General features: G+C 40.2%; 1 protein-coding gene across 6 annotated transcripts in view; it reads right to left on the bottom strand.

Moving 5' to 3' along the window:
* HP1BP3 (heterochromatin protein 1 binding protein 3) overlaps positions 1 to 24,545 on the bottom strand; it is a 34,883-nt gene extending 10,338 nt beyond the window's left edge. Inside the window, exons 1-8 of one of the 6 annotated variants that reach the window (XM_022551827.2) lie at positions 24,428 to 24,545; positions 19,174 to 19,369; positions 18,639 to 18,738; positions 15,850 to 16,003; positions 14,355 to 14,514; positions 11,811 to 11,954; positions 9,906 to 9,986; positions 8,514 to 8,668 (exon numbers count right to left, since the gene is read on the bottom strand). In XM_022551827.2, coding sequence (XP_022407535.1) covers positions 8,514 to 8,668; positions 9,906 to 9,986; positions 11,811 to 11,954; positions 14,355 to 14,514; positions 15,850 to 16,003; positions 18,639 to 18,738; positions 19,174 to 19,269 — 890 coding nt within the window. In that variant the 5' untranslated portion in view covers positions 19,270 to 19,369; positions 24,428 to 24,545. Of the gene's footprint in view, positions 1 to 8,513; positions 8,669 to 9,905; positions 9,987 to 11,810; positions 11,955 to 14,354; positions 14,515 to 15,849; positions 16,004 to 18,638; positions 18,739 to 19,173; positions 23,475 to 23,882; positions 24,206 to 24,427 lie in introns of those variants that run through there. The other 5 variants (XM_022551829.2, XM_022551828.3, XM_022551830.2 and 2 more) reach the window with 5 other exon arrangements.
* Positions 24,546 to 26,142: the final 1,597 nt, after the last annotated feature.

Below are 26,142 nucleotides of genomic sequence, written 5' to 3'. Positions count from 1 at the left end.
ATATTAATGAAGGTAAGATTTGAAGAAAACAGGACCAGGGTTATTCTAAAGAACTAAAGTTCTGATTCCTATTATATGTGTAGTACTTTGTTAAAACAGTAAAGTAATAAATTGTTGGCACCCTTAGTTAAGTGGTATTTCTTTTTTCTTCAAGCAAAGAAGCTAAGTCATTACCTGTACATACAGAACCATGAACCATACAGAACCAATTTCCAACTTGCCAGGGCACTCCAAAAGTCTCTTTTTTACCATCAGACTACAATAGCAACCAAACTTTGTACTCAAGCAAAGAATGGATATCTTTAAAGTCCCATCTAATTCTGATATTCTCTGCGGCAAAATTCCTGATTTTTTAAAAGTATATACACATTAACAAAAAATGGAGTTGTTTCTTACAAACCAGTATCTAAGGTCAGCCTAATAAAACACATTCCATGAGAAAGAAAACAGGTTGTTTTTAACATAGTATCTCTGCCTTAAGAGGGTTGTATTAAAAAAAGCAAAAACAAAAACAAAAAACTAGGTCATCAAAACCAAATGGCAGGCAAGAAGAAATTGAATATCATTAAAAACACAAGAACAGGAATTCCCTGGTGGTCCAGTGGTAAAGAATTCGCCTTCCAATGCAGGGGATGCAGGTTTGATCCCTGGTCCAGGAACTAAGATCCCACATGCCACAACTAAGCCCAGGTGCCACAACTACTGAGCTTGTGCGCCTCAATGAGAGAGCCCGTGTGCCGCAAACTTCAGAGTCCACACGCTCTGGAGCCTGCGTGCCACGCTAGAGAGAGAAAACCTGCACATCACTACTAGAGAGAAGTCCGTGTGCTGCAACCAAGGCCCGACACAGCCAAAAAAATAAAAGTAAATAAAATAAAATATTAAAACAAAACCAAAACAGAAACACATAAGAACAAAGTGTTGAGGCAAGAGCTGCTCTGTCAAGGAGCAATGGTCTGAACGGTGGGTGAAGAATGTCAGGTGCAGGGAGAAATCAATCAAGTTGACTTAGGGCTTAAAGGGGTCTGTGGTATGGAACAAGACAAAATGGAAAGCTATACACCCAGGCCAACAACAGGACATCTGAAGAAAGGGTTAATCGTAACCCAAAAGTTAAGAGATGTGTTTTGCCACACCTCCCCAGAATTACTAGAATAGCACCCAAGGAGCAGAAAATCATGAGACTTCTTTGAAACTGATTACTTGGTAAGTTGAAAAGATTAACAACTTGGCAGCCCACTGAGGGGCAGAATGATGAGGGCCAAACTATTACCACTTGAGGTGATTTATCGAGCTTTGATACTTTTGTTTGGAGAAGAAATTTTGAATCTTTTCTCCAACCACTAAACATTACAGCCTGAGCTGACACTAGAGTTATTAATTACATTATCCACATGTTTGGGGTAGAAGGGTGGAGGGGATCCCCTGTTCTAACAGGATGCTAAAGAGCAGAAACCATGCTATCAAATCTTGTACATCCTGACACTCCAAATGAAGAAACTCCCTCTCCACCAAATCACAATCCAAGTATTTCTAAGCCAGTGCTATTCCATTCAGGACAAATATGATTTATGCCATAACCCAAAACACACTCAAAGTCATTCACCCCACAAGTATTTACTGAGTATTTAGTATGGTTATGCAGGAATAAACACTTAGATCTAGTCACTAAACTCAAGGAATTTAAGAGATGATGAATACATAATAATTATGGTAGAGAATAATAAGGTTCAGGGTTGAAGTATGTGCATAGAGCTTTGGGAACACAATTGAAGGAATGATTTAACTGTCAAACAATTTTACTATTAGTTGCTCTGTAAGTTAGATTCCAATGGAGGATCATACAGCTTAAGTTAAACACTGAAACCCCAGTCTCTTGTATCACATTAAACAACCAATCTGAGAAGTATCTTCTTTTTTTTTTTCTTTTTGGGCCATGCCGCGATGCTTGCGGGATCCTAGTTCCTCAATCAGGGATCGAACCCAGGCCCTTGGCAGTGAAAGCTTGGAGTCTTAACCACTGGACTGCCAGGGAATTCCCTGAGAAGAGTCTTCTTAACGAAGGTTCAAATGCTTCAGGAATGAGTTATCAGTTAAATAGGTTCCCTTAACATTTTTGTTTTCTCAGCAATACCAGTCATTACCTTAGCATACACCTTATCCTGGGCCATTAGAAATCTCACAGTTCTATCACTCACTCCTACCTTCAGGTAAAACCACACTTACCAAGTGCTTCAAAGCTTCTCAGATTGGCCCTTTCTCTCTCATCACTGTTATAACCTTAGTACAAGCCACCATGGTCTCCCTTCTGGGCACTGTGCTGCTGTTTTCATAGTGCACACCACTATTAAGGCAATAAGCCTATAAAGGCCTCCTTTAATATGTGACTCAGTTGATCAGGTGTCAGGTCTTAATGCTTCCACCCAGCTTCAAAGCTTTCCATGGCCTGGTGCCAGCCCTTGTTAGTCTAGATCCAGGCAGGCTTCTTTCCGTTCCGCAAAAAGAATGCCAACTCCTGCCTCTGAAATTTTTTCATGAAGCTCCTTTAAGATGCCTTCTCCACTCTATCACCACATCTAAATTCTACACATTCTCTAGACCCATCTCAATGGGATGGGACCCGACTGGATCCTCACCTTGATTGGATGGGGAGCCCAATCAATCCCCATCTTTTTAACTCACTGCTAACTCCCAAGCACAATTCCTTTTTCTGAAAAATTCTAGTCTGTATCACACCACTCTGTACCTATGATGGTGCTAACTAAGTGCTGCTGTAAATGTTTTACACGGATGGAATAAACAAGAGAATACAACAACCCCAAGAAACAGGTAGTACTATTGCCCATACTTTACTGAACGGGAAAAGTTAAGTGACAGAAAAATTAAGACATTTCTCCCAGATCACATAGCCAGGCCGTGGAAGAACCAGGTTATAAACTTGAGCAGTCTGATTCCAGATTTTGCATTTTTACTCACTATGCTAGGTAGGCCTGCACTTTCCAATATAAGACAGCCCTGGACAGTGGAAAAAGCAAGAGGTTATAATGGAAAAATGAAATAAAGTTCTGCTTTCACCAGTGAATAGCCGAGTAACCCAGGGTAAGATCTTTATCAGCAAAATTGAGGTAGGAATACCTATTTTTAAGTCTATTTTGAGAATTACAGAAAACAATGCAAAATAAATGTTTTTAAAAGCCCTATACAAATTTATTTTATACAATCTGTTTATTATAACAAATTTATAACAAATTTTTATATTTATGGTAACAAGTTTTTCTTTTTAAAAATAAGATGAATAGACCAGCTTAATTAGAAAGCAGGGAATAGTGAGTGATTGTTGGTGGCTATGTTTTTCAACTGTGGAGAAAGTCTGCACTGAGAGAGATAAAAACGAAAGCAATGCACAAAGCGAATGGAAGGTAAGGGAGGGAGTGGCAGGAATCTAAGAGTTACATCAATCTGTTAGAAACGCATGGACAGAATTAAGAAGATCAAGACTCTTGAAAGTACTTAAAGAGTTTAAACTGTTAAGAAATTAAGGGATCTCCAGAGAAATTAATATGTTTAGAGAAAAGTATGGGGGTAAAATTGCATCTTGGGCTATGCTCATATTTTGGTATGCACAGAAAGAGAAAAATCAAGAGAATACGATGAAGTTACACCATACACAAGGATCAGACATTAAAATTTGATTTCTAATGTCATATGACAGCATTACCTTTGAGAGCACCTTCTTGGAGGCCAACCCAAAGCCTATGTAAAGCCAACATACCCCATTTTTCTCTAGGGTTGCAAAAAACATTGTTAATAAAGGAGGTGACTTGCGTGTTATATAAAAACAGTCTTTAAACATTAGAATCATATTTAGTATGGTGTGATGCTCATACCATGAGAGCCACGTTGGAATTGAGACTCACTAATAATACTAACATTAGATGAGTTATTATTACATGCCAGGCACTGTTATTTATTTATTTGGCCGTGCCGGGTCTTAGTTGTGGCACGTGGGATTTTTGTTGTGGCATGCAGGATCTTTTTTTTTTTTTTTTTTTAAGTTGTGGCATGTGGACTCTTAGCTGCAGCAGCATTCGGGATCTAGTTCCCAGACCAGGGATCGAGTTCCGGCCCCCTGCACTGGAAGCGCAGTCTTCACTACTGGACCACCAGGGAAGTCTCAGGCACTGTTCTAAGTGCTTAACACATATGAAGGTTCCTAACAACTCTATGACTTAAACACTGTTTATCAATGAGGAAACCAAGACACAAAGAGATAACTTATTCAGAGATACAAAGCTAGAAATGACAAAGAGTCAGGATTTAAACATAAGGGTCGGGTTCCAAGGTCTGTGCTCTTTACCACAATGCTCTACAGCCTCCAGTGTATGGTAGGAGGAATTCATGTCTCATCTCGTATGCTCCAGGGCAAAAGTTCCTTGAGTGAAATGGCCAGGTGAAGTGCCCATATTAGTTCACTCATTCAACTAATATTTATTGAGCATGTACTGTGTGCTAGGCTTGGGAAAAACAGAAGTGAACAATATAAAAATCTGCCATTTTGGGCTTCCCTGGTGGTGCAGTGGTTGAGAGTCCGCCTGCCGATGCAGGGGACATGGGTTCGTGCCCCGGTCCAGGAAGATCCTACATGCCGCAGAGCAGCTGGGCCTGTGAGCCATGGCCGCTGAGCCTGCGCGTCCGGAGCCTGCGCTCCGCAACGGGAGAGGCCACAACAGTGAGAGGCCTGTGTACCGCAAAAAAAAAAAAAGTCATTTTGGAGACAACTGAGGACATCTGAACATGGTCTGGGTACTGGATAATGTTAAGGAATTATTAGTTTAGTTAGGAATTAGGTTAGTATGATGGTTATGTTCTCTCTACATTTATGTGTATGTCTGAAAATTTCCAAAATAAAATGTTAAAAAATGGTACAGTAATCAAGGCAGGCATGTGGTGATGATACGAGAGTAAAAACTGAAAGGAAGTGAAAGAGTGAGTAAGGTGGGTTATGAGGGAAAACCACCCAGGCAAAGGGAACAGCAAGTGTGAAGTCTCTGAGGCCAGTAAGGGAGAGAAGAGTAGTAGGAGATTAGGTTGGAGATGCAATGGAAGCATAGTGTCTTGTAGGCCATTTTAAAGACTCTAGCTTTAAACTTTTTAACTGTGAAGTGGTTGAGAAGCCACTGGGAGGTCTGAGCAGCAACGTGGTATGGTCTAACGTAATTTTATTATTATTATTATTTTTTGTGTGTTCGTGTGTGGTATGCAGGCCTCTCACTGTTGTGGCCTCTCCCGTTGCGGAGCACAGGCTCCAGACGCGCAGGCTCAGTGGCCACGGCTCATGGGCCCACTTGCTCCACGGCATGTGGGATCTTCCTGGACCGGGGCACGAACCCGTGTCCCCTGCATTGGTAGGCAGACTCTCAACCACTGCGCCACCAGGGAAGCCCCTAACTTACATTTTAGAAGTCTCACTCTCACTGCTATGTTAAGAACAGGCTGAAAGGGAGGGAGCATGGGAGAAGCAGGAGATTATTGCTCTAATGCATGTGAGAGATGATGGTGGCTTCGAAAAGAGTGAAAATAGTGAAGGTAATGAAAAGAGGTCTGTTTATGAATGTACTTTAAAGACAAAGTAATTTTTTATAGATTACACTTAGGTGTGAGATAAAGAGACCAGGACAAACCCAAGGTTTTTGGCTTCAGCAACTGAAAAGATGTTATTGCCACTAACTGAGATGAGGGAGGTATGGGAAGTGCAGGGCCTTTCTGGTGGGGCGGGAGAGATGGGGCAGGAGGGACGGGCGAGGGTGGGGTGGGGATCAACAGTTTAGTTTTGGACATGTGAAATTAGCCACACAAGCGGTGATGTCAAACAGGTGTCTGTATATATAAATGTGGAGCTAGGAGGGAGGTATGGGCCAGATTTATATACCTGTATATTAGTATTGTGTAGGTGCTATTTAAAGCTTTGAGAATGCCAAGAATTACCATTCATTCAAAGTGAATGTGGACAGTAAAGACAAGAGGCCTAAGGTCTAACCATGGGGCACTTGTACATTAAGGAGGCAGGAGATGGGAAATCAGGAATCCTTAGGAGGCTGAGAAAGAATGGGCGGGTAGTGAAGCTGGAGGTAAATCAGAAAGGTATGTGTGGTGTTCTGAAAGGCAAGTGAAGAAAGTGTTTCAAGCGGGTGGGAGCCATCAACTGTGTCAAATACTGTAGAAAGACCAGCAAGTAAGTCAAGGACTATGAACTGACTACTGTAATTTGCAATGTGGAGGCCCTCAGTGACACTGACAGGAAGAAGTATTTCAGGTAAAATGGTGGGGGTAATGTATGACAAAAGTGGGTTTAAGACAAAGTAGGAGGAGAAAAATTATAGGCAGCAAGTATAGATAGACAACTCATACTTTAAAACTGTACTTTTCTTGTTCTTTTGTTCGGTCAAGCGTTAAGTACGGCTAAACTTTCACGTTAAATATATGTATGGCAGGATTCCACTACAGTCGGTGGTAGAGAAAATCAAAGTAAAGGAAAAAAGAGCTTCAAAGAAAGAAGTTACTATTTAATAAGGTAATAAGAAAAGGTCTTCAAGTTCATCATCATCTATGGGCTGACAACCCACCTATTTTCGGGCAAATTTTGTTTCAACATAAAATGACAACGGGACATGTTCCCAAAGACATGGAGCAAAGTTACACTGCAATCACCAGCATGTCTCATGTAAGTAAAGTAGAACCGTAAGGAAAGAAAAAAGCTGGGGGAGGATACAGTCTCTAGTCACCAAAAACAGAGTAAAAAGAGATAAGAGTGAAATGTATTTCCATCTTTAAATGCGCCAAACAATGCGTATTGGACCCAAAGTTATATCTGTGGCTCATAATCAGGGTATAAGAAGCATGAAAAAATCCGGATATTAATTTCAAATTTTCTCCTTCTATGATTCCCCTTTCTTTGGCATTTTCACTAACTGGCCACTCTGAAGACCACTAAGTGCTCTTCTGAGAATGTGGCTTCTGGGCTGAAACCCCTGCAATTCTAACTGTATGCCTCAGTAATCCAAAGTAAATACCGGTACTAAACTCTATCAGGACAATGTGCATCCAATACAGAAACTGTCTGTAGAAAGGACTCTGGATTAAACACAATTTCCCAGAAGTCAATGTAACAAAGATGTTACACAAACACATTCAAAACACAAACTGTGAATTACAAATCTGAACAATGTGTCTGCATGAATCCACAAGCACATGTGACAATCTAATCAGTCTAGATGCTTTTAAGTGGCAATTATTTTACAAATGAATTACTATCAAAATTCTCTCAGAATTTTACATTAAATGTTTAAATGATGAAAATATTATGCTATTTCTATGCAGAAGTGCTACAGAAGCCTGAAGTCTCCTATGTTCTCAGTTATACATCTAAATAAAAAATGAGCTACCAACCACCTCATCCCCTATTAGGACAGTTACTATCAAAAAACAAACAAAAAAACACCAGAAATGAGTGTTGGTGAAGATATGGAGAAATCAGAACCCCTGTGCACTGATGGTGGGAATGTAAAATGGTACAGTCACTGTGGAAAACGGTGTGGTGGTTCTTTACATAGTTAAAAACAGAATTATCATATCATCCAGAAATTCTACTTCTGGGTATTTGAAAACAGGGTCTCAAAGAGATATTAGTACACAAATGTTCACAGCAGCATTATTTCACAATAGCTAAAACATGAAAGCAACCCAAGTGTCCAATGACAGATGAAAGGACAAACAAAAGGACAGACAAAATGTAGTATATACATACAATGGAATATTATTCAGCCTTAAAAAGAAGGGAAATTCTCTAACACGCACAACAACATGGATGAACCTTAAGGGCATTATGCTAAGTGAAATAAGCCAGTCACAAAATATACTGTATGATTCTACTTATATGAGGTATGCACCTAGAGCAGTCAAGCATTGTAGAGACCAAGTAGAATGGTGGCTGCTAGGGACTGGGGGATAAGGGGGAACAGGGAGTTCTTGTTTGATGGGTACAGAGTTACAGTTTTATAAGATGAAAAGAGTTCTGGAGATGGGTGGTGGCGATGGTAGCACACTCTGGAAGTATTTAATACAACTAAACACTGTTACCACTACAAATGGTTAAGAAAGTAAATTTTACATTTATGTGTATTTTATCACAATAAAAAAATTAAAAAAATAATCAGCAGCTGAGAGGACATCGTTTAATGCTGAATATCCTAGCAGCTGACATCATGAAAAGTTACTCTATCAGAGTCTTGTGAAAGTCAACATGCGGTCTGAGTTTCAAAAAGAAACTACATATGGAGATATGAAAAGGAAAATATAATGGGACAAAAAATAAAACCCACAAAAAAAGGTTTTATTCCTAGCTCAACTGAAAGTCATCCTTACTGAATATTTAATCTTTCTCCTTTCTCATGAAAAAGGGGCTAAGGAAGTAATACAGACATCTGTGTTTTAAAGTCCAGGCCTCTGGCTCATACCTGATGTCCACTCTAAGTTTAGGGTAATACTGAGACACGTATTTCCTGATGAGACTGTAGGAAGCTTCTTTAGGTTCACAAAGGCGAGTAAAGGCCAGTGGGAGGATATCCTCCAATTTTACTTGTGGTTCTGGATCCACTGCAGAGCTCCTGTTCTGAAATGTAATATCAAAAATTATCATCATTACAGGATATAGAGTTTTCTTTTCTAATGCTTCTATATTCAACTCAAGGGCTTTCCCAAGCTGACTGCCAAATCAAATAAGCAAAAGAAAACTATTCCTTTTCAGCACATTCAAACAATTCATACCGCAGTGGTGTAATGTCACTTGAGTGGCAATTTCTTTGAGATAAAAGTTTCAGGGACTTCCCTGGTGGCGCAGTGGTTAAGAATCAGCCTGCCAATGCAGGGGACACGGGTTCAATCCCGATCCGGGAAGATCCCCCATGTTGCGGAGCAACTAAGCCCGTGCACCACAACTACTGAGCCTGCGCTCTAGAGCCCACGAGCCACAACTACTGAGCCCGCATGCCACAACTACTGAGCCCGCATGCCACGACTACTGAAGCCAGCACACCTAGAGCCTGTGCTCCGCCAGAAAGAGAAGCCACCGCAATGAGAAGCCCGCGCATCGCAATGAAGAGGAGCCCCCGCTCGCCGCAACTAGGAAAGCCCACGCGCAGCAATGAAGACCCAACGCGGCCAGAGATTAAAAAAAAAAAAAAAATTGAACTGGGAGAGTTAAAAATATATATAAAAATTAAAAGGTATTAAAAGTCTTAATTCATTCTTCAATAACAAAGAATGAAAAGGATCATGCAGCACCAGGCAGCACTGTACAAAAAAATTCATTTTGAAAGCCTTATAAAGAAAGTACAAAAATCTCCAGTGCTGTAACACTGGAGATGTAGAGGAACAGTCATGATTTCAACTACTGACACAGAGGAAATATTATGTATTTCACTTTATTATCGTATACTTTCCATAAATGAAATTATGTGTCTGGAGGAGGGGGAGTGTTAGTATCTACAAAAAAGAAAAACTGGCTTAAGATATAGTTTTAGGGTCTAATATTGGGTAAACATGTACTTGTATGCCTCTTCTAGTTTAAAAGGTATTTCACAAAAAAGCAGTATAACTCATACAGCTGCCCATAGTTCAACAGAGGGCAGTTAGGCCCACGGGCTCCGGGGCTGGGGTGCCTGGAGTCGCACACTGTCCCGTCTACTCTCTGGCTGAATCATAATGAGCAAATGAATTATAACCTCTCCAGGCCTTCAGAGAAAGGCTGCATCCTGCACAGTGCACACAGTGAACACTCAGTAAACACTGTATTGTTAGCAGTAGTAATAGTATTACAGTGCTCAATCAAACTGGTACAGACTTCTTACCTTTCTGTTTCTGGACTTCTGAGGTGTTTTTCTTGATTTCTGGACCACAATAAAACTCCCAGAAGCACCTTTTCCTTTTACCTAAAGTAAATTAACTTTAGTTGCAATAACAGGTATTTTTATTTTAAATTATTCTGGTACTCATATTGATAACTTTATACTAGACTAAGCGAATTACAGGGCATGGTGATGCAAGAACTAATGTAAAGTGCTGCTGAACTCTTCAGAGAAAAAAGAATGGATGAGTCAAAAGACTTGGGATCAAATCCTATTTATGGTACCATTTAGCTATTCAATACTGGACAACCTCATAAGCCCTCTGAGCTTTTGTTTCCTCATCTACAAAAATGGTGATACCAGGTTAAACAGTCTACTGTAAGCTTTCAAGAAAAAAAATAAGTGAGAAAACCTCTATCTTGAAAGGAAGACAGCTCCTTGGCAAAAGTTCAGGCCTAGTTAATCTCAGGCCACAATGCTTCCTACAGTTTGCCCGTTACAGATTATTACTGCATATGGGAAAGGTTATCTAGCAATTTTAGACATTGCACATGACGGTATGTGGAAGTCTTAGAATGTACTTCCACAGTTTACGAAGTGCTGTCATAGAACTTCACATTAACCTGAGTCCTCCACACCCTAGCTTCACCTACCCTGCTGTGACAGCAATCAAACGGAAATGCTTTCAGCCTATAAACCTGTTGACGCATCAAACTGAGGGTCAGCCTATGAGGCAAAATAGGTCACAAACTATATTTTCAAAAAGAAAAACATGAAGCCAGCTAATAAACTGTGCTGACATATACTATGATACTAATTATAATGGTTAGACAATATATTTTAAGCAATGATTATTTTAAAGGCCATTTAAATATCAGTTTTACAACATTTTGAGAAAGGTAGAATGTAAGCTCCATCACAGGACTGTTTTACTCACAGATGGACCCCCAAGCACCTGGCACACAGGACACACTCAATAATATATTTGTGGAGTTAAGTACTTGTTGAAAGTTCCTAAGAGGAATTTAAATGCCTGAGTGGCACAGAATTCTGTTATTAGCCAAACCATGCAGAAAGATATAGAAAAAAGGCAACAGGACTCAGGGAATGCAGTGAACTAGATCTTCAGAACCATCTTTGCTATTACCATGGGACCTTGGTAGTTACTTCCTCCCTCTGGACCTCTGAAGATTGACAAGAAAGTTCATTCTAGCTAAACAATTTTCTTTTTAAGTTGAGGTATAGTTGATTTACAATATTATATTAGTTTCAGGTTACAATACAGTGATTCAAAAATTTTATACATTATACTCCATTTAAAATTATTATAAAATACTGGCTATATTCGCTGTGTTGTACAAAATATCCTCAGAGCTCTAAGTAAAGTTTTGATGTACTATGCAAAGTAACATGGATTTATGCCTGAAATCAATATTGGTTTTAGTATTATTCTCAATTTATTCAGGTTTATCTGATGCTCCCAAAAGACTTAACAGTTTCAGATACTAATAAGTTAAGGTGAACCTATGTGCAAATCTAATTTATAATGATAACCAGTCTAGCCACAGAAGCTAGGCCTTAAAACTAACAACCCTAAGACAAGAACAATTACCTTTTCTGCTGCTGCAGTACCTGGACTCCTCAACCCCACTTCTAATCTGCAGCACCACATAATCTCAAGCACAAGCAGCCCCCCGAAAGTTCAATTAAAAGTACAGGCCGCTAGAAAAAAGTTACATTACCATACTGCTTCTGTTCTCTAGAATGGTTATCTTTAAGCTTTTCATCATCACGTTAACTTATTTTAACTAACAAATTCACAAAGCACAAAAAGCCTAAATGTTACTAAATATGGATTTACAGCTAATACATGTTGAAATGATCTTATTACAAACAACCATTTAATACCTGTTTGATAACACCTCTATTTAATTCTCTTTTCAGTGCTTGTTTAAGGAGGTAGCCCCTTCTCTCCAGCTCCAGAGAAGGGTACTTATGGATGATATATTTTCGAATAGCAACCACGGATGCACCACTCTTCTGGAAGCATGCCTAGGAAACAGATTTATCAAACCATACATATTAATTTAAACTAGCTGTTTTTCATGTTTTCTGACACCTATGTTTTCAAAATAAATTATTTTGGAAGTGAACTTGATAATGGATGATAAAAATGGCAGGAAAGAGTGAACAGTATTGCAGGTAACTTCAGTTCATCATGGCTGTGGAGAAATACAGAATTAACAATATTTCTGCAACAATTTTAAATTGTTCAAAACAGCCAAAGAGAAGATACAACATGTGAACAACATTCTGTGTGTTAATGAAGAAGCTCTTTCCATTCTAATTCTATTCTGTATTTAGAAGACAGGTCTTTAGCATGAAAGTGAGGAAAGCAGGGCACTTCTATCCCTTGTAGGTTCACAGATCTGGCCCATTTTATGGAATGAACTTCAGCACACCAGAACCAGTATTCCTCTGCAGGCTTTGTGTGAATGCCAGCAGATACCATAAGCAAAGATAATCTGAATAAATGGCACAAAACTGGGTTTACAGATGCAAAGCCTTAACGGGCGTTTTGGACACTGAGAGCATTCGATTGCAATTTAAAGTGTCCTCTTCCTTTTCCATCCTATTTATCTATATTCCATTTGACTAATGCCCATGGAAAACTGAAGTAGGTCACTGCGTCACAAAGGCAGCAATTCTGTTTCAAAAGCTTTACATTTTGAAGCACACAAGCAGCATCTATTATCTAATGAGCTAGTCCACCAGTTTTGTGTAGCCATTGTCTATAAAATGACCATAGGATTTACTCACTGTCGTTGCATAAAGACTTGTTTGAATGTTATTTTATACACTGACAATAAAGAAAAATAAGTCACAGACAGATGAACCAGAAAAGACTGTACAACACAATTTAATATGGATTGTGTTAAAATGAATCACCTGCTTCACGTAAATGTCTCTGACCTATTACAACCTACTGAAGTTTTCTTCTGATCTTATAAAAAAACACAGAGTAAAGAAAATCAAGCAGAAAAGCACATTCTAATGCTAAAACAATCCCTGCTCCGCCAAGCTGAATAAGATGAAAATAGGTATCAAGATTCCTGTTCAATTCAGAAAATGGTGTCAATGGTCTGAAATCATGATTTGTTTACAGTGCATGGAATACACGAGAGAGATATATATATATATATATATATGTATATGTATGTATTTCATTTGTACAAATATGCATAATCATATTCAAACTATTTTTCAGGCCTAATTATACTGTTTAAATTTTTTGTTTTATTATCTTAGAATTTTAGTCCCTTCTCCACCCTCACTGTAACCCTGCTCCTCCAAACCTAGACTGAGAGAGGTCACAAAGTGAAATCCTTGAAGAAAGGCTACACAAAGAGATCTCACTATAATCAAGCTATATAAACCAAGAAAGTTTTCTTAATGAGTTGAGAGTTGTCTTGAAGGAGTGTAGGGAGAGGTCTGAAGGCAAACCTTTTTTCCAGTTTGTTAGTGCCGTCTTCTCAAATTCTAAGTATGACCACCAAGCTCCTCTTTCCTATGTAAACCACCGTTGGTTAAACTGATCTGTAGCCTTCTCTCCCCAATTCTGACTCAGATCCTAGCAACACGGTCCCTGAAATCAGAGTGTCTATGGCTTCTACTTTAACTCCTCTTGTCATCTGATCATGTGAAATAAACATGGCAAAATGAACCAGAAAAATTTACACACAAAAAGGCAAGGTCAGATTAGAAGATACCCTTAAAACAGGAAAACAGTATCTGATGATCATACAAGCTAATGAAAGTCAATGAATTATAGCAAAGTTATAAAGCTATGGAAGGAGGATAGATTTTGCAAGTATTCTGGAATGACTAGGTGATGAAGCAAAGTAGTGACGTTTCTAAAAGAGTTCTGGTATGAAAGATAACCAACTACTAATATTAGACATAAGCTTTGAAAATGAACCTAAAGATAGTATACTTTTTTGAAATAAAAATTTTCTCATTGCTATTCAGTTACCCTGAGTCACAATTCAATTTCATAAGGGCAAGGACTCTGTTTGTCTTATTCTATGCTATAGCACTAGTAGGACTGCCTGCTACAGAGAAGCTAGTCCTTAATTGTTTGTTGAATGAATTAACATGTTCAGCCTTCAAATAAAAACTATACTGAAAATAAACTGAGTTTTTAAAAAAAACATCTAAAGATAAGTTAAAAATACTTGCTATAGTAAATCTGAGTTTCTAAAAAAATTAACAGTGCTCACCAAATGTGATAATATTATAAAAACATGAACTTAGCAATGGCTTTCTTCTATTTAAATCTCTTTTAGGAAGCAGAGCAAGATTTCTGATGCCTGCACAGGAGTATGCCATTTTCAAATACGCAAGAGACAAACAGAATAAATCTAAGATGAACTGCTTGAAATAAAAACTTGCCTTAATGGCCTCAGTTAGGATTGCATCCATCTTGGGACGTGGGGAGGAAGCCATCGGTGTTTGTTTCTGGGCCCTGGCTAGCTGGCTGGCAGAAAGGGTAGCCCAGGAAGGTATTGTTTTTTTCACTTTCTTCTCCTTTTCTTTAGACTGATCTTTCTCACTTTAAAACAAAGAATTGTTATTATGCAAGATAAACTCTTCAGAAAGAAGTATAAAGTCAGAAAGAAGAAAAGACCAGAGAGGGATAAAAATCAATGTTTTAATTCATTTCCACACTGAGGTGATACGTAAAATAAGCAACATTTTACAAAATAAAACATTTTTTAAAAATTGGGTTCTACAAATGAACCAAAAAGGTGTGCTCTCCCAGCTGCACACAGGAGAGAGGAGTCATATAAATCAGCACTAGTATGAAGGGCCAGTACATAAAAGAAATGAGAATTTTAAAATGAATTCTAGTAACAACTGCAACAGATGCGATTCAGTACAGTGCGAAGAACTCAAGCTCTGAAGTCAGAAAACTTGGGTTTGAGTCTCAGCTCCAACATTTACTAGCTATATGATCTTAGCCAGTGACCTGAGTCTCAATCTCCTCAGCTGTAAAACAGTAATGTAATACCAAATACTTCACAAGGTGCTGCAAGAAATGATAAGGTTACGTTTATAAAAAGTTTTGTGAACCATAAAGCATTATACAAATTTTATTCTAAGTAATAATAACACTCCATGTACCTAAAAGAAAGGGTAGCTGCTAAAAATTCCACAGACCTTACATATACCTATGAAACTGGGATGAAGGATTCCCTGAGGATTATACCTGGAAAGTATAGTTATTTCTAAGTCATTCTTTTATTTAAAAAGTAATTCCTGTTTTCACCAACTATGAAAAGAATAGAATGAATGCTACCAGCTGTCCTGCAAAAAAAAATTTAAATTAAAAAAGAATCACCATCACATTGTACAGATTATCAATAGCAAATTTTGCCTTCAGATTCTCAAAGTCACCCTCCAATTGAATACTTCATCAAATATATACAGAGTTTTAGGTCACTCTAGCAATGTCTTGGTATAGATTAATGCTTTCTAACATAAGCACGTAAAAATAACTCATTCCTGCCAAGAGGGAGGAATAAAGTGAAGAAGAATCTCTCAGGTCAGATTTTTAGTCACGTTCCATTTCTTATTGAAATTATGTCAATGTTTACAATAGGAGACACTCCCACAATGAATTTTGTGCTTTTCTAAGCACAAAAACATGCCAAAGCCGAAAAGAATGAATTTGGCATCCGTCAAACCACTGTTCTGATAACTACTACAAATTCTAATAGGCCATACGACTACATCGTAAGCCTATTCCAAAAGATAATTCCAAAAAAAGTAACTCCAAATAGCATGTATCTAGCATAAATTAAGTTGTATCACTTTAAAAAAATCTGACCTACAGTCCTTTTACATAGTCTTCACATACAAATAGCAAGAAGGCATAAGTCCTTACTCCTTTTTGGTTTCCTCAGAAGGCTTGTTTTCTTCCTTCTCTTCATTCTCAGGTTGCCCCTTTGGCTGCTCTGTCTCACTAGATGTAGCAGGTGGAGTTTCATTCTCTTGTTCTTCTACAGTGGAGACAGATTCCTCTGAACTTACATCTGGTTCTAAAAAAAAAAAAAAAAAGAAATCAGGTGAGTAGGATTGCATCAAGTAAATACATTAGAGCCTGAGTCAATAAAAGGGTAAAAGTTTATCTCTTTAAACAGATAAGCCAAATGCTGCAATTAACAGTTGTATCCTAAAATGAACAAATGATTTATGAGTACACTTTTTTCCCCTGATTTATGTCACTCAAATTGCCTGTATAAGGGGTTGCTGATCCAGACCATTAGGTGAGAAAAAGAGAAGGCTCGGCAAATTGCACAGAAAGGGAAACTCATTTTACCCCAAATCAAAACTCTTGAGTGTTTTACTCTATAACATTAATGATGAGACTCATAATTAAGAAATTGGCCATTTCATAATTTAACAGGCTAATATTAGTAAGGGAATAAATAATAGAAAATTAATATTTATTTTCCAAGTGAAATGATTCTGGCAAGTGTAGAAATATGAGAGGGGGAATACTGAGGTCTGCAGTTGCTGGTCTGTGTCTTTTCTCAGTAGGTCTCCTTGAGCAGCCACTACAGAACACAGAACCCCAGGAAATGGTTAAGCAGAGACTTAAAAGAAAAGGGCATCAGTGGCCAAAACAAGGCAAAAAAAAAAAAAGGATATGCTTGAAGAGTTTAGTCATTTAAATTATGTGAACTCATTACTGGCATAATGAAGACTTCTTTGGGGCCTTCACATAAATAAGAGAATTTTTAAAAATGCCACTTCCTTCTGATAGCCAAACCACATACATACAATGCTAAAGGAATTCTACAAATTAAAATTCTAAATCATAAGTTTCAGGATAGTCAACTATAATTTGTAAATCATCCTGGATTATGCTCTTCAACCAGACTTGCATGTAAGTGAAAAACCCTCCCATATATGCTCAGCAAAAATCAAGGCTCTAGAGTCAGATATATCTGGATTCAAGTTCAGACTTTCTAACATTCTAGCTTGATATCTTAGGGCAAGTTCTTTGACATCTCCAAATCTCAGTACCCTTACTTCACAGAGTTATTATGAACACAATACAAAATGCTTTAGGGGAAACCTGCAGGCTAGCACTTGTACTGATTCCCATCCTCCTCTGGCCTCTTCTACTGCTTCTAGAGCTGTTACGCAAATATTAAGGCTAGAACTTCAGTATAACAATGGTATCTGGTGATACAGATAACTGCAAGATGTATTTTTTTTTATCACGATGTATCTTTTACAGCCCTTTGCCCCAACGATCTGACCTAACTGGCCGACCTAACTGTGTAAGAACTTACTTTTAGTTAGTCATGTTTACTTATTTTTACATTGCTTTATTCTAAACAAATTGAAAAGCCAAGACCATTTACTGAGTTTTACCGTAACAGCAGGGCTACAAATTAAATTCCACATTATTTTCTCTTAAAGCTTACGGTTTAATAAAGGTTCAATTGCTCAACAGATAATGAGACACTGTTACATACGAGACAATGTTTCCAACTCACAGAACTATTGTGTATGCCTTTTTGGATTTATAAAATTTACAACATGAGTGAAGTCCAATTATTTTCATGTACGAAATACTATAATGGGACAGAGATAAGATAAGCAAACAACTTGTGAAGTGTCTTACTGGTCCTTTATAAATTCTCGGTTGACTTTTCTAATACCTTACACCTGAACACTCTGGTGTACTCTGAAAACTCACGTTATTAGTGACTTAGTGACTTCAGCTGGCTGTTAAATGTGGCTCAAGATGGGCCATCAAGTGGCTTATCTCAGTGCTGGAAAAAATAACCTATCCTCAACTCACCAGCAACTATTATTTTTTTTAATATGCTGATTCCCATGTCTCCTCACTGCCTTAGGCCAGAGTACCCCAAATGCTTGTAGTATTCGTCTGAGGATTCTGAGACAAAATCCATGCTCAGCTGGAGAAGAGCAGATCCCTAGTGCACTAAGGATAAAGGCATTAAGGGTGCATGTATTATTTTATTGGTAATATATGCTGGTCAGCAAATATTTGGTTCTAACAGCCACGACAGGGACAGCACCATGTGCTCATCCTTGGCAATGAAAAGAAAAAAAGAAAAAGGTCACAAGAACAAGAAAAGCAGTTCCACTTGAAGAAGTGGTTAGAGGTGCCATAAAGGAACACGAATACTCCAGATTGACGGTTCTACCTTTCTCTTGATTTATTATGTTCCCACCTCTGCCTGGCCAATCTTCTCTCCACAAACACCAAAGTTACAAACCAATGATTTGATCGCCCATGCTCCCTTAAGGCCTCTTGATGATTTCTGGTTGAGCCTTCCGCTGTCCATCTTGAAGGCCCAAGTCTTCCATTCTTCCAGGGTCTTCATCCCCATGACACTGTATGCCCAGAAGCTACTCTTCGACCATTCCTGTTCTCTCCAACCATCTTTCTGTTTTTTAATTCCAAGAACATGAAATTTTCACCTTCTAAAAATCTTTAGAGACAAGATGAAATTTTCTTTGCCCACATGGTCTAGAAATGACATACCAACAGGTACCACCTCTCTCTCTAAATGCTCCCCCCAAACACTGAAGCATAAAAAAAGAACAAGTAAGTTCAAAGGAATTTATGGGACACTCCCAAACTGGAGCAGAAACTTTTGCCTTTTGAAGCTGTCCACCGCTTTACTTTACCTGGCTTTTCTTCCTCCCCTTCAGCGAGCTTGCTCTTGGGAGGAGTTTCCCGGGTAGAATTCACAGCTCGACGAATCGGCATGGTGTTATCTTCTACCTTCTAAGAAAAGAAATGGCCATAATCACACATGCAAACAAAATTTCTCTTTTCTCTCTTTTTCAAGGGGCCTAACTGGGTGTCAGAAGATGTAGGAGAATTCTTCAAGTCGACTCCAGGATCTGATGCAAATTACTTTTAACAAGGTTTTTTGAAATGAAATATGATTCTTAAGAAGTACTTTTCAATGTATTTTATTTTAGCTAGAATTTCAAATGGAAATAAGTAATTATACTTGATTTGGAATAAATTTAGGTTTTCTCAGGAGTTTGAGGGGAAAGGGAAGATGAAAAGAACTTTGTATCTACTTGATTTGTTCAGATCCACAACCCAGACTCCCCCAAGTAGAGGAAGGAACAGGTACCAAGAAGGACCCAGCAGGGCCTGAAGTCAGGGACTGATCCAAGAGTGAAGCTTCAAGACTGTGTCAGCCCCTACCTCACCTAACTTGTCCGCGTGGATCAGCTGAGCTCCTACTATAAGTGGGAGTGCCTTAGGATGGACGAGTTCACCTTGAGACGTATCAGTCGCCATTTAAAATAATTTCTAGGCCCGAGTACAGGTTACACTCTGAAGCCTCTGCTGTTAACCACAAGGATTTTTCCTAATGGTTTCAGTGTGGTGAAGAATCAACCTAAAGCACAGAAAAGACCTGGTGTGAAGATTAACAGAAACAAAACTAAACTAAAACGTCTAAATTTAATATACATCCAAAGGGAAAAAAAATTCACTATAAAACTTATAGTTAAGCGACAGATGACTTGGTCAGTTATCATTCAGAAAGATAAAATCACTATCAAAATATAGACTATGTAAAAGCAGCGACTAAGACAAATGCACAAGCCACAGCAGCTGTTGCACCTTCCACACGAACAAAGGCAACAAGGACAAGAAAGCTCATAAGGAACCTAACCCCATCCCCTCTGCTAGTATCAGGAACTCAGAAAGGACAGAATAAGGAGACCTAGAAATAGTTTAGTCAATGTTTACTCAAAGATCAGTTTACTAAAGAGAGAGGCTATTGTTGTTACTGTTCTCAAAGGGGTCAGGAAACTTAACTGTAACCTTAACTCCATCTCCATCAGAGAAGTAATACAAGGGCAAAAATACTGCTGAAGAACATGACAGTCTAAGAGCCTCCAGACTCAGAAAAGCAAATTCAGACCATCACCTAGGAGAATAAGTATGCCTCTAAGACCTTATTTGTCATATTTCTAATGTTAAGTAAAATCAGCACAAAAGAACAAAATTAAAGATTTAAAAATAAAACGCATGTGAATCACTCAAATTTACCTGATCATTAACACCCTCTGCCCCGCCCATCCTCATCTGGGACTCAATAACATTTTATATAAAAACTCTTCCAAAATTTAAGAAAATAATCAGTTAGGCGTTTAGATCTTTGTGCTACTGAACATTAATGAAGACTTGGGAAAGAGCAGACTAGTCATTCAGCTTCTACTTTAAGCTCTAACCCTGTCTAGGAATTTAAGAGCTTTCAATTTGTCAGGTAATAGTTTGAAGCTCCAAACATACAGAACGCTTTCACGTTTACAGGGAAAACCATTTTATGGGAACACCAAGAGCAATGCCAGACTTGTGAACTATCCGTCAGCTGCAATGAAAGGCAGCTGAAAGAATTCAAGATCATATAACATGCTAAAAACTTATTATTCAAGAGTAAATTAGGAATATCCACGAATATTTAAAAATTATTAACTGTTACAAAAACTACTTAAAATGCTCATATAGCAGTTCACTTCAACAACTATAAAACACAAAAATAAAAAGTTTTCTCATTTGTGAAAAGTTGGGTTTAAGGGCATTATTTAGGTTTGTGAAAGCCAAAAGTCTATCTTGGAATAATTTCAATACATAAACTTGCTCCCTCACCCAACTAGAACTTACATAGTAATACATTTTCCTTGATTAAAAAAAAGCAAATCTGATGATACTTTTACATGTAAATACCATACAGAAGTAAAACTTCATGATCAGGTTATTCTTGGTGAAGTGATACAGCTAATGAATTCATCTTTCTTAACCCATGATAATACTAGCTAGGTTGAAAATGATACTGTGAAGTCAGCAAAACCTTCAGCAGTCTGGTTCATAGAGGATCTTTAAAAAATATTTTCCCTGTAAGTAAAATACTAAAAAAAAAAGTCAAAACCCTACCAGTCAACTCTATATTTACTAATTGCTCAAAATTGAAACAAACAGGTTTTAGAAAAGGAGTGGGGGTGCAAAGGAAACTACTCTCAACGCCAAGATGACAAAATTGACTGAAGTCAGGGCAACAAGTACATGGTCCATAAAGACATGAGACATCATTAACCTGAGGACAAGAGTGTTAGTTTAAATTAGGACAGGTAAGAAGTATGCCTAGGGTGGAATAACTGAGAAATAAGTTGGTTTGCCAATCTTCCTGGCTGCATCCACCAAAAAAAACAGAGCCTGACACTTTCCTGCTTAAAACCTCCCCATCACCACACCCCCTTATTTCAGTAATCTCACCCCTTACTACTCCACCCATCACTCTACTCTCTTGACTCCAAACACACAGGTCTTCTTTTGGTCCTCAGTGTGTGCTTTGCACATGCTCTTCTTTTACACTGCAACATTCTTTTCCTAGACACTTCAATTAGATTTGTGCTCAGTGTCACCCCCTCAGAAAGCCTTCCCATCCTTCTTATTCTTTTTCAGTTTTCTTTATATGGCATTTGTAATAGCATTTAACACCACCTGTAATTCAACATACGTCTATTTACTTTTTTATTATGTGTCTCTTCCAGTGAAATGTAAGCATTACAAGGGCTAGGACTAATTCATCACTGTATTCCCAGCACCTAGAAGGATGCCCAGCACATACTGGGTGCTGGATAAATATTGGGGAAAAAAGTTGAATGAACAATGACACCTGACAGTACTTATTACTATATTCAGCAAGTGTGAAGAACACTTAAAAAAATAAAACTAAATATTTAAAATTTAATATAAATATTAAGAAACGTTTGCCTCAGCTCTGTATTTCCTTAATAAAGGTCATGAAGATTAAGGCTTCAGTCTATAGCACTTTCTTTTCTTTTGGCCTCTCCCGTTGCGGAGCACAGGCTCTGGACGCGCAGGCTCAGCGGCCATGGCTCATGGGCCCAGCCGCTCCGCGGCATGTGGGATCTTCCCGGACCGGGGCACGAACCCAGGTCCCCTGCATCGGCAGGCGGACTCTCAACCACTGCGCCACCAAGGGAAGCCCTATAGCACTTTCTTTATAATAGGTCGGTTAATGAGTTATTCCATAAGTTCACTGTTCATCACAAAGCTAACAAAACTATATGAATGGTTAATTCATACTACCTTAACATCACAGGTACTCATTAATTTAACTTTTGTTGCTACATTTCTGAATGATCAGACTTTTAGGCCGCCACACTTGTTTCCTCGCAGGAATCTTATCTGGCTGGTTCACTGCTGCATACTTGGTGCCTAAGAAACATGCCAGGCACAGAATAGGTGCTTAATATTTATTAAGTGAAAGAACGAACAGACGAAACATTTTGAATAAGTTTTTCATCTGGGTTCTTATATGTGCCATCTGAGTTTACCTGTGGTTTTATGTGGTCTTTCTGTGGTCATCAACCTGTTTTTAAAATTTAATGTGAGATTAACATAACAAAGAGTTGCTTTCGCCAAGGGAAGTGCTAAGTTGTTTAAATGCAGGCAATAAAGAAAAGGTTGTAAAAGTAGTAAGTCCGTAATTTCAGAGTTTTAATTTACTTTCTCTACATTGAGAAAGCACTAGAAAACTAAGTAGTTCAACAATGTATTTCAGTTTACTGATATCCTTGAAAGTACGCATTTTAGGGAAAGTATTATTTCATATTTTACCATAAAATGTACACAAGACATTATACGTTATAATATCATTAGCGATGCACTGATTACATCAAGTTGTTCTCAATCTAAAATCTTTATATTCAGACTTAACAGGTAATGTCACAAAAAGCATGCGTATAATTAGCTAGCAACTTCTTTTTCACTTTTGTGTTTCAATTTATCAGTGTCTATATTGGGCACAGATGCTATGGACACTACAGGGATCTATTCCTAAGGCACGCACAATCTAACTGGCTAAAGAGTTAGGATTTTCATCTATACACGAAGAGTTCAGGACACTTTCTCCAAGTTCTCGCCCTCAATCTTCCAATTAAGCTTAAAAACAAGGCCAAAAATAACCTCTAAAAATGTTACTTCTACTTTGAAACACATTACACTAAACTTTTAAAAAGAGCAATAAGAATTTTAAAAGCTCTTAACAGTTTTATGCCTATGCCAGATTAAACAAAACTAAACCATCTTCCAAAATAAAACTAGACACGTGTAACTTCACTCTAAGACAGGCCAGCTTTGTCCATAAAGTCCCAGGTGAATTCCTAGCTGTACTTTTAACTAAATTTTCACTTTTCAATGTAACATAAAGTCGGGAAGCATGATAAACAACAGAGAGAAAATGTATACGCAGAAAGGGCGGTAAAGTTCACCTTGGCCGTCCTCTGTGCAGGGGTGAACACTCCCTCAAAGTGGTTAAGTGACTCGTCCTCGGTCACAGACATTGGTCAATTCGGTATCAAAATCTCAAATCTGGGCCTCTCACTTCACCACTCCTGCCTCCAACTCTTTACAAACGCCCCTATTCACACGTTTGACTTTATTAGCTAAAATCACATCACCTAAGAAGCAGTGACTAACAAGCTCTAGGAAAGCCATACGGGAAAACGAAAGCTTAGGCCCGCGTCGCGGCGGCAGCGGCAGCAGCAGCAAAGGCTTTTCAGGGGTGCCAACAGCTGACACCGAGCCCAGACCGCCAAGAGAACCGGTTAGAAAGACCAGCAGAGACAAAGGCGGGGAGCGGCCGGTTCGGCGCCGAGCACAAGGCGGGGGGGAGAGCGGAGCCAGGATGAAGGCGGCGAGGCAAAGGGCGGCGAGCTCAGCGGCGGCGGACACCGAGCTGCGCACTCATTGCAGCTGACAGCTCGGGCTCCCGCTCCGGGATGCGCGCAGGGAGGCCGACGCCGCGACCCGAGCGGCGCCCGCCCGCGCGACGGAGGAGGCGGCGGACCGCGAGTCCCAGCGCTCGGCGAACTCACCGCTGGGAGCTCCGTAATGGCGGCGGCGGGGGCGGAGAACCCGGGGGGCGGGTTCGCCACAGCCAGTCACCGCCGCCGGCATCTTTCGAACCGGCTCCGAAAACCGCTGAGAGTAGGGTGAGGGGGAGGGCGGGAGCGGACAGCGAGGCCCACCGCGGGCCTCGGGAGCATGCGCAAGACCTCAGCCAATCGGAGCGGGCGGGAGGACGCTGGCGCAGGCGCGCTGGGACGCAGGGCCCTAGATCAGGGAAGAGCTCCCCAACCTCCTCAGTCCAAACAAAACAAGGGCGGGAGCGCGCGCGCGAGAGGGTCCCGGAGGAGGCTTCCAGGAGAGGGGCAGGGGGCTAGGTCGCAGTGGGGGGAGGGAAGGGGGCGGAGCGGTCGGGGAAGGCAGACAAAAGGCACCACCTCTGGGGACGCGAGCGCCCCGCCCCCTCCTCTCGGGTAGCGGCGTCGGCGCCCCGGGCGAACGGCCTCCGCCACTCGCCCTCGGGGTCCAGGGGGCTCGCACCCACTCCCCACCCGCCTTTTCCGTCCTGAGTTACCTCTGCGCTCCCCGCTTCCTGTCGCCCGCGTCCCGCAAGGATTCTCGGCGCCGCTCCCGCTGCCGCTCGTCGCCTCCGCCGCCGCTGTCCTCCAGGCCCAGCCGCCGAGCTCTGCCGCCCCGCCCCCCTGCCCGCGGCCCCGCGCGCGCGCGCCCCCTAGCCGGCCCCGCCCCCGCGCGCGCCGGCGGCCGCACCCCCAGCCCGCGGGAGCGGAGGGAGCGCGCGAGGCTTGCCTCCCCGGTCGGGCGCGCGGGGGCGCGAGAGGGCGCTCCGGGATGTGGGGACGCCCGGGCGGGGTCTGTGTATCCTCGTACCTTCCACCCGGCGCTTCCCGGGTGGCGCCCGTTAGCTTGGGCGATGCGGTTTCGGTTTCTCGGAAGGGCACTCTTTTCACTTAACCCTTCTCTACTCTGGTTCAGTCCCTGGTTTTGGCGATCCGTCTGCCTTTAGAGGGGTTGGCATTTCCCGCTTCTGAATTTAGCCACAGCACAAGAACTACACTTCTTTGAAGGCGGTTGGAATAATTAGAAACCCAGAGAGCGGAAAATTTAGTACCTCACGTTCTTTCCCATTAAGATCCATACAGTACAGGGTAGCGTAATAACTCAGGAAAAGAACTGTAAAAGTTGATTTTCTAATCAATGAAACGGTCTTCCCTGGCTCCCTAATCTGCATATGCAGGGACGGTTCTCAACAAGGAAACCGTGGGATTAGAAAACAGGGAATTCCCTTTGGATTGCCATTTTACGTTGGTATCAGCGTACTTCGGCTTGTACGTACTGTTTAAAAATGTAACTTTTCAAAGTCGGTTTGGGAAAATTCGATGTACCTAAAGTAGTAGGTGTTTTGTCGCGGATAGAGGGGGTTCGGGTAATGATATAGGGAAATAATAAACACTACAATTGCCGTGAGGCTCAGATCAGTGTGACTAGCACTCAAATGCATGTGCCTGTCATCCCAAAGATTTATTATGAAACCATTTAAGCACTTGCTAGTCCAGTCCTCAGGCTCTGGCATTGCCATTAGCACTTTAACTGTCTCACCAGCTTTCCCAGGCATAGCCATACACTCCATCAGTTCCAAAGGGAGGTATATAAAAATTTAACCACCACCACCAAAAATTCCTTACAAGGTGAGTGTTACCATTAATGTCCCGATGGCATTACCAATGCCCTGGCACTCTGGGGTCCCATTAAACATGTTCACAAGGTGTTTTGGTCATTTTGTGCCCAAACTTCATCCTGCTCACTTCCTTTCTTATCAACATTTCTATCTTTTGTCTCCTTTTTAAAAGACTCTTGAATTTTTATGTGTTCATATGCTTAAAACGTCCTACCTTTCTTCTTTTTCCCGGAAATGTCTTTAGCCCCATCTCATGCAAGAAGCTGACACAGATAAGGGCAAACTAGATTTCTCCACTCCACAGATTTTTGCTTAAAAAACACACACACAACTTATCTGTTGTTTACAACATGTACACCCAAGGAGGGAAAACCCTGAAAAAATTCTTTCTCCAGAGTGTGCGCATGGAGGTGCTTTGCACACAACCGCCCCCCAACCATGCACTAAAGCTACCACTCACTGAAGTCTGAAGCTGTTTTTCACTTCCAAAGGGATTTGAAGTTTTTATTGGACATGTATATTGCTTGAGGCATTTTACCTCTGCTAAATGTAACATCTGGTCAGTTTTGCTTTTTATACTTAGCCACATCCGA

This window comes from Delphinapterus leucas, chromosome 1 (assembly GCF_059928025.1).
Source record: "Delphinapterus leucas isolate spDelLeu-1000000601 "Yukka" chromosome 1, BTC_Dleu_Yukka2, whole genome shotgun sequence".
NCBI classification, from domain to species: Eukaryota; Metazoa; Chordata; class Mammalia; order Artiodactyla; family Monodontidae; genus Delphinapterus; species Delphinapterus leucas.
Note: the sequence above shows the minus strand (reverse complement) of the source record. Positions and strands in the feature narration are given on the sequence as shown.